The sequence below is a fragment of the Euleptes europaea genome, chromosome 1 (genome assembly GCF_029931775.1).
Source record: "Euleptes europaea isolate rEulEur1 chromosome 1, rEulEur1.hap1, whole genome shotgun sequence".
Lineage (NCBI taxonomy): Eukaryota > Metazoa > Chordata > Lepidosauria > Squamata > Sphaerodactylidae > Euleptes > Euleptes europaea.
In genome coordinates this window covers 15652114-15664344 of record NC_079312.1, presented here as the reverse complement: position 1 = coordinate 15664344, position 12231 = coordinate 15652114, and the positions used below count along the sequence as shown (strand labels likewise).

General features: G+C 47.4%; 1 protein-coding gene across 1 annotated transcript in view; it reads left to right on the top strand.

Moving 5' to 3' along the window:
- Positions 1-12231, top strand: part of LOC130492557 (E3 ubiquitin-protein ligase TRIM7-like) — a 45984-nt gene that overhangs the window by 11879 nt on the left and 21874 nt on the right. Inside the window, exon 6 of the mRNA XM_056866317.1 lies at positions 7034-7066. Within this exon, the coding sequence (XP_056722295.1) occupies positions 7034-7066 (33 nt within the window). The remainder of the gene's footprint in view (positions 1-7033; positions 7067-12231) is intronic.

The window sequence follows — 12231 nt, the reverse complement described above, 5'->3', positions numbered from 1 at the left end:
CTCTCCAAAATTAACAGAACGGCTAATTGTTATCCTATTGTAAGTATCAGTAAATCGGTAGGATTTTGCAGCATTCTGATACCCAAGGAACAAAAGTGGTTTGGACTTTTTGCCTCCCCTCCTATGTTTAAAGGTATATCCACCCAAGCCTTGGAACCAAACACTCCCAAATGCTTCAAGGATGGATTCCTTTTATACAAAACCATATAGGGGATGTTATCAATGCTTGAAGAACACAACCTATTAATGAGGTAATTAGAAACCTTAATTGCCTCCGCCCAGAACCTAGGCTTTAGATTAGCATCCTCCAACAGAGATTACATCATGGATTTTAAATATCCTATCCGTCTTTCTGCAACTCCATTTTCCTGGGGTCACAAGGGTTAGCAAGTCTGTGCTGAATCCCTTTGCTCTCTAACCACTGGGCTAACTCATTTGACAAGAACTCTCCACCACGATCCAATTGGAGATTGGCAACTGGCAAACCTAGCTGCCTTTCCACTCTGTTCACCCAGTACTTGATTGTTTTACAAGTTTCACTCTTGTGCTTGAGCAGATAAACCCAGCCAAACCTCGTGTGGTCATCAACCAGAACCAGAGCCCATCTGTTCCCTGACACACACTCTTGGAAGGGGCCACAGATATCTACATGGACAATTTTTAAGGCTCTGTCACCCTCTGGCTGACTTTGGCCACTGGACACCTTCTGCTCTTTACTGATTTACATACTGTACAATCAAGAAAATTATTACATTTGTTTAGCCTCACCTCATTTTCCCCTAGCAAGCTCAGGGTTTTCTATTGTTGAAAATGAGGCATGGCCTAAACGCCAGTGTAACAAATGCACACACTCTGGATGAGGATTTTTGTTTAAAGTTCCCACTGTGCTTGTGGCTTCCCTAGCCCCTCTGCACACAACATAAACATCCTGCTTTAAGTGCCCTTGCAACAGCATGTCTCCTTCTCTGCTTATCTGGCAGGAGTTTCCTTTAAACTTCACAGAAAAACCAGCCCTGGTCAAAGCAGATACGCTTAGCAAATTATTTTCCAGGAGAGGTACACAGAGCACATTCTGGAATGTATTGCTTAATTCTGGAAAGTTTAGGCTGCCCTCATACTGGACCTCTAAACGTTTCCCGTCTGCCAAGCTGACATGCGTTCTAGCAGACTGCTTTGTGTTTGACAGTAAGGAGCTATCTTTAACAAAAATCTTGCTACCCCCGCTATTAACCAGCCATAAATCCTCACCCTTATTAGTCTCTGCCAGCACTACAGCTGTGTGTGTGGCAGTCTGGAAATGTTTCTTAGCCGTCTTCTTCTTTAATTAAGGGCAATCCCTTCTGAGGTGCTGAGTGCTGCCACAGGAATAACATTTCCTGACAAAGAGCACACAGTCCTCTCCCTCTTGATTGAAGATGTCACTCCTCCAGTCTGTTCCACGACCCTGCTTCAACAACTTCTGCGCAGTGGACTTCACTCCCACTTACAGGCTGAATCCGTCGCTGGGCTGAGGTCTTCGGCGTTGACTGTAAATTACCTTGCTGCCAGGGGTGAAAATCCGGGTTGTTAAACTCCTGAGCTGAAGTCTCCGAAGATGGACGAGACGCTGCTCTATCCATCATGGGGTGACTCATTCTCAGCTGGGCTGTTGTCCTCTGAATCCGTCCCTCCTGCCGACGCTCCTCGTCTTCCAGGATTTTGCCGGTCACATAATCACACGTAAGCTGCTCCACAGCCATGCATTCCAGAGATGCCACCAACACATCAAAGCTTGCATCAAAGGAACCAAGCATGATGTATACTTTATCCTCGTCTGAGACATTTTTTCCTCTCAACTCTAGCTGCCGAAACAATTCTGCCAGAGTTCTCAAATGCTCTGAGGCAGGCATGTGAGGTGATTTATTAGTCCTGTACAGCCTCCTCATTAGTGCTAGTATAGTTCCAGCCGAGTCTCTGCAATAAACAGCTTGCAAAGACGCCCACGCATCCTTTGCAAACGTTTTGCTGGCAACATATACAAGCTGGCTATCCCCCACAGTCAAAATTATATTGGCAAGCGCCTTCTTATCTTTCTCTTGTTCTTCATTATCATCATCAGCGGGGGCTTGCAGCACAACATCCCATAAATCTTCTCTCTTAAGGTAATGCTCAATTCTCACCGACCAAATGCCGTAGTTGTCAGCGTTGATCTTCTCCACTGGGATTGCAGATTGAGCCATCTCTCCACTCAATCACTCACTGTTCCAAAAGCCTCTGGACGTCTTGGAAACTTAATAGTGCTACCACTACATGTAACCTGCGCAGTGTAGCGAATCTGGGCCCATAGCCCTGACGTGGAAGCAGGCGGATTATCAGTTATCCAAGAAACACCACCAGAACTCCTTGCTTTATAGAAAACAGTGTTGTTTAATTTACAGTGCACAGATAAAAGACAAACCGTCACGTAAACTCTCTCTATCAAACGTCCCAATAAAGAGTTACAGTTACATAGGCTTATATACAGAACACCACCTGAAACCAATAAGGCCACCTGCAGACCTGGCCACAGTAATACATCATCCTTACTGCTTTAAACCGGTTAGTTGCAGTTCACCCTAAAACCTGCAAGGCTATTGCTGCCTCTTGCATCATCCTAGATGCCTCTGATCTGACAGCTACCTGTCAGCTTTCTCTGTCAGATTATTATGGGCAACTTGTTACTCTGACAGACCCCTCTCCTTCTGAAGCCTCAAATGTCTCAGCTTCTCTGCTAGGAGACCTTTGCAGGGAAATGCTTTCTGTTTTAAATTCAGGATTTTCAGAAATAGGCAAAGACACTTTTTCAGTTTCCTTTTCTCTGCCACAAAGCCTTGGCCAATTATAAGACTCCCAAAAATTGGCTGACCGACTGAAAGTTATCTGATTATTGTCATTCGCAAACCTATAAGACTTTGCTGCATTCTGATAACCCAGAAACAACATTGGTTTTGATTTCTTGCCTCCCTTCCTTCTGTGTTCGAGTGGAATATTCACCCATGCCTTAGTACCAAACACTCTCAGGTGTCTTAAGGAAGGGTTTTTCTCATATAACACTCTGTAAGGGATGTCATCCAGACTGGAAGTCCACAGTCTATTTGTTAGCTAACAGACTACCTTTATGGCCTCAGCCCAATATGAGGGTTTCAATTGGGCATCCTCAAGTAGTCCCTGCATCATTGCTTGCAAATAGCCACCCCTTCTTTCTGCTACACCATTCTCCTGGGACAAACAAGGGTTTGCTAAACGGTGTTCTATTCCTTTGCTCTCAAGCCATTGCTTGAGACATAAATTCCCCACCTCTGTCACTTTGTATACTGGTGACTTGTAGTCCTAGTTGCCTTTCTACTTTGGCAACCCAGTACTTTATTGTTTGATATGCATCACTCTTTTGTTTCAGTAAATAGACCCAGCAAAAACGTGAATAGTCATCTGTCAGAACCAAAACGTATCTATTTTTAGAAACACTTTCAGGGAAAGGTCCACAAATATCTGCATGTATGAGGGCCAGTGGTCTACTGGTCACTCTATTGCTTGAATTGGCCACAGGGCACCTTCTGCTTTTCACAGACTTACATACTGTGCAGTCTAAATAAGAATCACACTTGTTTAACTTCACATCACTTCCCAGCAAATTCAGGGTCTTCTGTATGATTGCAAAACTTGCATGTCCTAACCTTCTATGCCAGTGGTCGGCAAACTCAGTCAACAGAGCCAAATATCAACAGTACAACGACTGAGATTTCTTTTGAGAGCCACCTAACTGGAGAAGCCAGGGATTGAACCTGGGACCTTCTGCATGCCAAGCAGATGCTCCACCACTGACCCACAGCGCCTCCCAAACGTTGCAAGTGCAGACTTTCCCCCCTCCCGGTTCCCAAGCCCCCCCCAAATAAAACTGCAACCGAGGCTGGCTGCCCAACCCTCGGATGCCCCCCCGCCACCTCCCCCAGGAAGGGGGCTCCTCTCTGCCTGCCCCCCGCCCCCCTGGCACTGGGCATTGGCAGGTGGTCGGCTTGAAAGGTCCAATGAGAGGAGAAATTCGGGGACCGCCCCATTTGGACTCCGGGAGGGATTCCCCCCATGCCCCACTGCTGCCGCCCCCACCCCGCCCCCGGGTCACCAACGCCCTGGAGTCGCCTTCCCTCAGCTGTCGTCGAGCAGCGGTGGTGGCTCAGCGCCTCATGAGCGTGGCAAGGGTGAGGCGGTCGCTGGCAGCTGTGGCGCGCTGCTGAGGAGACCTCTCCTATGTCTTGGGTGGCACTGCCCCCCCTCCGGGCACTCCCGCCGCCCTCCCCTCCTTCCCGGGCCGGCTGGGCGAGGCGGCGGCGGGAGTACACAGGGCACTCCTTTCCACAAGGGTTGTCGCCAGGCTCCGCCGCTTGGGCCCCGGTGGGCCCTAAGCTCCTCAGCCCGCCCTCGGGCGCCAGGCACATGCCGGCCTCCTTGTGAAGGACACACACTGGGAAAAGTTCTTCGTGACATGCTTTTGGGCAGGCCGCCGCCCAGCATAGCCGTTCCAGGTTTCTGCCTCCCCCCTCTCCCCACACCAGCAGGTGCCAGGAGGAGAACTATCACGTGGGGGGGGGGAATCATTCATAATTGGCTTTGGAGACCGATTGAAAAGGGCAAAGTCGCTGCGGCGGTCGCTGCCAAAGCACACTCGCCTGCCCACGGAATGCGCATGAGCCTGCCTGCCAGCCCGTGCGGGGAGCGCTCCGGCTGCCTCCCCCTCCCCCTTCACTTTGCTGCCTCCGTGGGATTTACCTCCAGCCAGCCGAGCCAGCCGAAGGAAGCGTGAAAAGGAAGCCCGCTCTGGCCCAGTGTGAGGCGGAGCCTGCCTCTCCCCCTTGCAGCAGCAGCCTGGGCGTCCGGCTGCCGCCTCTCCCTGCCACCTCTGATCCCTCCCCGCCGGAGGGGGAGAGAGAGAGAGAGAGAGGAGGGGAGGCTGGGGGAGGGGGCGCCACCTCCCGCTCGCTTGCTGGCTCCTCCCGCCTGGGGCACGCTGGAGCCGGGCGGGAGCCCACGCCTCTGCCTGGCTGGGTGTGGGGATGCAGAGAGCCGCACTCAAGGGGCCAAAGACCCGCTTGCGGCTCACGAGCCGCGGTTTGCCAACCACTGTTCTATGCAATAGGTGTACACAATCATTATGAGGATTTATATTAGTCACCTCTACCACATTTTTGGCCTTTGGGAACCCACTATGCACCACATAGGCATTTTGATTTAGTTGCCCTTTTAACAGCACATTCCCCTCCTTGCTGACATTGCATGTTTCATCCTTGAACATTACAGTAAAACCAGCTTTGGCGAGGGCTGACACACTCAATAGATTATTTTCTATTGATTGCACACATAATACATTAGGGAAAGTGTGACCTAGGGCAGGAAAATACAATTCACCCTCACACTCCACCTTAAGTTTCTTGCCATCAGCAAGACTTACATGAGTCTTTTTTACTGGCCAAATTACAAGACTTGTTAATGAATACCTGATTGGCACCACTGTCCAATAACCACAAATCAGTGTCTTCTCCCGCTTCTGCCAAAACGACTGATGTGTGTGTAATAAATGGCTTCCTTCTTTGCTTCTCGCTCTGCTGCCTTTTACGACTTCTTTCAGGACAGTCTCTGCAAATATGTTGCGTCGACCCGCAGCCGTAGCACCAGCAAACATTGAACACACACTCCTCCACTTCCTGCTTGAGAATTCGACTCCCTCGGCCATCTGCTTTTGGCACTTGCTTCTGCGTCATCTGTGAAGAATGCAGGGCTGCTCTTTCTCTCAGCTGTAATCTTAGCTGGGCTGAAGTCATCTGGGAAGAATGCAGAGCTGCTCCTTCTCTCGGCTGCTCTCTCAGCTGGGCTGAAGTCATCTCACGCCGGCTCTCCTGGCATCGGGACTCGTCCTCCAGAATCCTCCCGGCCACATATTCCTCCGTGAGCTGTGCTGTAGTCATGCACTCCAATGAGGTGATGAGCACATGGAAACTCTCATCCAGGGACCCGAGCAATATGTAGACTCAGTCTTCCTGAGAGTAGGTTTTTCCTCGTAGCGCTAATTGCCAAAATAACTCTGCTAGAGCTTTGAGGTGCTCGGCAGTTGACATCTGAGACGATTTATGGCATCTATACATCCTCCTTGTTAGCAAAAGGATGGTCCCGGCTGAGGTGCGAAGGTGAACTGCCTTCAACGCCTCCCACGCCGCCTTGGCGCTGTCTTTCCCAGCAACATATATTAGCTGGCTGTCATCCACTGATAGAATGATATTTGCCAGAGCCTTTCAGTCCCGGTCCCTCTCAACTTGGGTAACAGGCACCTGTTCCACAGCATCCCACTGAGACTCATGCTTGAGTTATTGCTCCAACCTCACCAACCAGAAGTGGTAATTCTCTGAGGTCAGCTTTTCCACCGGAATCAGAGACTGAGCCATAACTCCACTCAGACTCTTACTGCTTTAGTAGCCTCCTGGACTTCTGGACTCTGCAATGCTACCACCACACTTAGACCTGTGCAGCGTAGCGGACTGGGCCCATAACCCTGTCGCAGGAGCCAGCGGATTAGGCAGAATCCCAGAAATAACCACCAGTAAAGCCAGGCAACATAAAACAGTGCTTGTTTTATATTACAGTGTTCAGACTTACAGCAATCTCCAACACAAATCACATCCACTATTATCTCCCACACCTTGGTTACAGAGATATATACATTTATACATTTTCCAACCACCAGCCACCAATCAGCTAACTGCTGAGTCATTGTTGAAGTCATTGCACCCATTACTCCTCATTGCATCAGCTATGGTCAGAACCTGTTCAGGCTGGTTCTTGGCTGTTTTCTATCTAACAAGATGCTGGAGATCTAGTCCTGAACTGTCAAACTCTAATATACTAGGCTTGCATTTCTTGACACCCTCCCCAAGAGAAAAAGAGACCATATAATTAATGGATGTTTTTGTCACACGATTGGTATAGGCACAAGGTCTGCTTCTCACTTTTGTTTCTTTTCCTTCCTCAGACACTCTGGATTCTGGACTTCACCTGCAGAAAGGTAATTTTTTCTTCATACATCATTCAATTATTTCTTAACTTAAAAGCTTCACCTTACAATTGTTCTGCTTAGTGTTTTTCCAGAGATAACATTACTGGACACTCTTGTTTTGTTCCTCAACCTCTCTCCCTCCCTGCCACAGCCAGTTCCTTCTTGTCCTGAGGAGGTCTGTCCTTTTCCTTTCCTTTCCTTTTATCCCTTAGAACACTGGTTCCCAACAGGGGGTCCGCGAGAACTAAATTAAGGTCCGCGAAACAAAGTTATAAACCCATAATAAATTAATATTTTCAATTAAAAGTTCTCTATTATAAAAATATATTTTTAAATATTATTCTAAGTTTAATGTTTAACTAACAGTTTTGATTAAAGTTTATTTTCAAATTCTCGGAATTTTTATTTCGAACCTTATGGTCCCTGCACTGAACAAAAAAAGTCCTAGTGGTCCCTGGTCAAAAAAAGGTTGGGAACCACTGCCTTAGAAGCTCCTTGATCAATTGATCTTGAGCAGCATATATCTAGTGTTGGAGGGATATAAGGACTGAAACAAATCTTGCCACTGACAATGTAGCCTTGGGGTCCCTGTCGCTTAGTAAAAAAGGCATTATGTCAGTCACAGAGGCATTGGATTTGTATATTAAAAGGGGGGAAATATATTGTGATCGAAGTTCCTCGTAAAAGCGGCATTCCAAAAGGGCATGGGCTAATGTGTCAATAGAGCCAGAAGAGCAAGGGCAGATCCTGTCTGAGTATGGTATATTCAGAATTCTGCCCTGCATTACCATAGAAGGGTTAGCATTCAATCTAGCCAAGCAAAAAGCTCTACAGAGACGAGGAGTTGTCAGATAATATGTATAGGCAGGCAGACCACGTGGAGGGGGTATTCCGAAGAACGGGGATGAACAGACGCGACGAGCACGAAAAGTAGTGCTGTTATAATCGAGCTCTTTAATGCGCTTTTTAATTATGGCAAAAGCTTCAGTTTTCCCAAGATCTGACAACATATCCTGCGAGAAGCCCAACAACGCCAGTTTCTCATCTAAGATTTTTTGCCATGAGGATTTGAAAGGGTCATGCTTCAGAGAAGCTAGGAACCCCTCAGTGCTAAAGCACAGTTTAAGGTGTAGTTTAAAGGCGGCCAACCACGCCCTAGCTTCAAGTGACATTTGGCCAAACTCAGAACGAAGAGTAACGCCAGCAACACATCGAGGGGCATTTAGGAGTTTTCGTAAGAACTGAAGCAGTGGACGATCTATAGATTCATTGATGACTGTAATCCAGATGGCAACACCAAAGAGGATAATTGGGGTAATTTTCAGGTTAAAAACCTGAATAGCCCCTGGAATATATTTGCCACCTTTGGTGTGAAAAAAATTGACAATAGCACCAACCCCAGGTTTAATTTTGTTGGACACTGCTTTTTGATGGGCATTCCAATTTAGGTTATGGGAAAACAGAATGCCAAGGTAAACAAACTCCTTGACTTGGAGAGGAGGTCTGTCAGGGTGAAAGAGAAGGTGGACTCTTGAGGGGATGAACTGCCTCCTTTCACCTACCTGCCCCCATATTAAAAGGATGGAAGAAGCGTTGCTGGGCATCAGCCCTTGAGGGCCTTTCAGAATCCTCCCCATGAGAGGCACAGACTAGATTGGGAATCCCATTTCTCTACATGGATTTCCCTACCTGCTTTCCAGATTTCCCTCATTTTCAAGGTGCTACAAATTGTGTATTTGAGCCATGTTTTTCTTTCTTTAAAGTTGCCTTTGTGGAATGGCATACATAAACATACATGAAGCTACGCTATACTGAATCAGACCCTCAGTCCATCAAAGTCAGTATTGTCTACTCAGACCAGCAGTGGCTCTCCAGGGTCTCAGGTGGAGGTCTTTCACATCACCGACTTGCCTGGTCCCATTAACTGGAGATGCAGAGGATTGAACCTGGGACCTTCTGCATGCCAAGCAGATGCTCGACCACTGAGCCACGGCCCCTCCGCAAAGCTCCCTTTGTCAAATCTGACTCTCAAAAGCTACTAGCCTGGAAATTTTGTTGGTCTTTATAGGGCCACAGGACTCAAGTCTCGCTCCTCAACTGCAGACTAACATGCCTGCCCTCCTGAAACTTATGCCAGCACAACCATAAGGCAATTATACAAATGATGATCACTAATTTTAATGTGTGCTTTGTCTTTGGAGGGAGCAGACAGAATAATGGATGGGGGCGTGGGGGTGGAGTGAGATGCAAATATTCAAGCTCTGGTTTGATTCTTTCTGGACCTAATAACACAATACGGTTCCTTCAAGGGTGTTGTGAGAACTGAAGTCTAAAGCTGTCAGGCGTTGTATACAATGAGCAGGATGATGAACAAAAGAAAGAACTGTAGTCCCTACCAACCTTTGGAAAAGAGATGGGAGCCAGCATGGTGTAGTGGTTAAAAGCGGTGGTTTGTAGCAGTGGACTCTGATCTGGAGAACTGGGTTTGATTCCCACTCCTCCACATGAGCGGCAGACCTCATCGGGTGAACCCAGTTGTTTTCCCCACTCCTACATACGAAGCCAGCTGGGTGACCTTGGGCTAGTCACAGCTCTCTTAAGAGCTCTCTCAGCCCCACCTACCTCACAGGGGGGAGGGGAGGGGAAGGCAGTATATAAATGCAGAAGACCAGCCTGCCCTGGTGCTTCTGTTCTAGTTGTTCACACATAATTTGTGTTTAATGTTTGGGAAAAGAACTGGAACGACGTGCCTGTCACTCACAAGCCTCCTCTTCAACTTGGTCTTCCGCCTCCCTGCCTGTCACTCGGATGCACACTTCTGGGCAGGAGGAGGTTGTCTCCTGAGTACATTTTAGAGGAAATTCAGACAGAAGGAAGGCAGATGTTTGCAGGTCGGATGCTGGCTTAGCTCTGTTTTTCTCCCTTCTGTGTAGGGTCCGTTATTGGCTGTTTTAAATTAATACATTTTCAAACAGCATTGATGGTGTATCACAACATATCAGTCCTTTACCAAAGCTTTCAGTAAAGTTGCAGAACTGGTTTTTGGAGAGGTATCTCCTGGATATTAGATGTATGTGCGTGTTCAGGGCAGCAAAGTTTCTTTCAAACCAGTTCTTCCTTACTGAAAAGTTATGTCTGCTTTTAAAAAAATGTTATTCTTTGGTGCTGACAAATTTGCAAGCATCCGAATAGTGTTTTCAACGCTCTGCAAAATATATGTGAGGCAAGGAAACCCGTTCTTGATGCCGAAGGACGTTTGTTGCTTGGTTGAGTTCCATAAAATAAGCATTCTTCTGCCAAAGTTGGCTATTGAGGCATCTGTTTTTCCAGCCCAGGGAAGGTCATGCTTGAAGTTTGATAGCTTTGTGATGGTAACTCTAGTGCAGAAAGGCTTCCAATTGGTAATATTGCAGCTCTTTTCAAACTGGCTTAGTTTTTGCAGAGCTGTCAATAAGTTGCTTCCACAGGAGCAGGGAGGGGACAGGAATTCAAATACAAGGATATTCCTGTAATTTCTAGCTTGATCCTGGCCATCTTCTCACAGGTTATTAGCCCTGAGTTTAACCGTTGTGGGAACTGATTCCCCCCTCCTGCTTCATCACCACATTTGTACACCTGCTGGGGTTTCCCAAATTTTCTCTGATCTTTCTTAAACCTGGTTTGCAGGAAAGCCTGGATGGCTATGTGGGTGGGAACATTTAGATTTCCCCACCTATGTGGCATCCATTTTCCTGACCCTTTCCTTGTGGTGATCATTTACTTCCCTCACCTCTGGGGAGATTTTTAGTTTTTTTTAAATAGGCAATTGTATTATCATTATATAGATATATAACATTTTACCAATACGTGTACCTGGTTCTCTGAATTCCCAGCCTTCATTAAAGAGTAAGTCTCTAGACCTTTCTGTTGTGACAATATACAGGGAAAGGCATCACTAGAATGAGATGGAGGGGGTGGGGGCTGCTGGGTTGGGTAGAAATGTCATTCTTGGGATCCAGGAAAAACCTGTACAGCTGTAGTGGTCCATGCAAACAAGAGCAAAATCAATTCATTATTTATTATTTAAATTGGCACAAAATGTTGTGTAAGCTTTCAAGCACAGCAGAGGTCTTCATCAGGCTGGATGTTGCAACCTTTTAAAAGACAGAAGGGTAGAAGGCAGGTTGTTCAGGCTGTGGAGTGAGGGTCTGATCTCGTATCCATCCTCTGAGGGGTGCAGGCAGGACATCAGCTCCACTTTATTGCTGACGTAACGTAACCATACAGGACATTCCCTGAGAAGCTGCATTCAGTCCAGTCTTTGTTCTTTCACTGGAATATAGAAACCACCCCAAGTCCTGCCAAAATGGTCCCAAATGCCAATTGAGAAATGCATCTCCCTGGCAAGCTGAAAGCAATGGGAACCCCCTTCCAGCCTCTGTGTTTTGTTCAGAGTCAATGAAAGCTAAATTCAGTGGTATTCCCTGTTTTGAGATGTGTTCAACCCATTCTGTGCCTCTGCTCATTTTTCATGTGATTTGGGTTTTTATGTAAATAATCTCTTGTGTGATTTCTTGGGGGGGGGGGAAATCCTGTGACTGAAATATCCCTGATTCTCTTCTCTCTCGAGGTTCTCCGCTTGGGATAGGATATGGGAAGAAATGGGTTGGGTTACTGTGGGATTTTATTGTGGATTTTACCTGCCTTTTCTTGAAGCACACAGGAAGACTTAGGGTTGCCAGGTCCCTCTTTGCCAATGATGGGAGGTTTGGGGGGCAGGGCCTGAGGAGGGCGGGGTTTGGGCAGGGGAGGGACTTCAGTGCCATAGAGTCCAACTGCCGAAGTGGCCATTTTCTCCAGGTGATCTGATCTCTATTGGCTGGAGATCAGCTGTAATAGCAGATCTCCAGCTTCTACCTGGAGGTTGGCAACCCAAGGAAGGCTGCTCTACCTTTTAGCAGGTCAGGAGGAGGCAGGAGAGAGTCTGTGAATCCAGGAGGGGGTCATGAAGAGGTGGGAGCAGGAGGAGGACGCAGAACAGGGCAGAGGGGGAGAAATCTCCCGGCTGAAAATGCTTCTCCTCTTGACTCCTCATTTTCCCCCCAACAGCAAATGTGACTCTGGATCCAGACACGGCCCATCCCCGACTCTTCCTTTCTGAGGGTAGGAAAAGTGTGAGACGGGGAGAAAAAGCT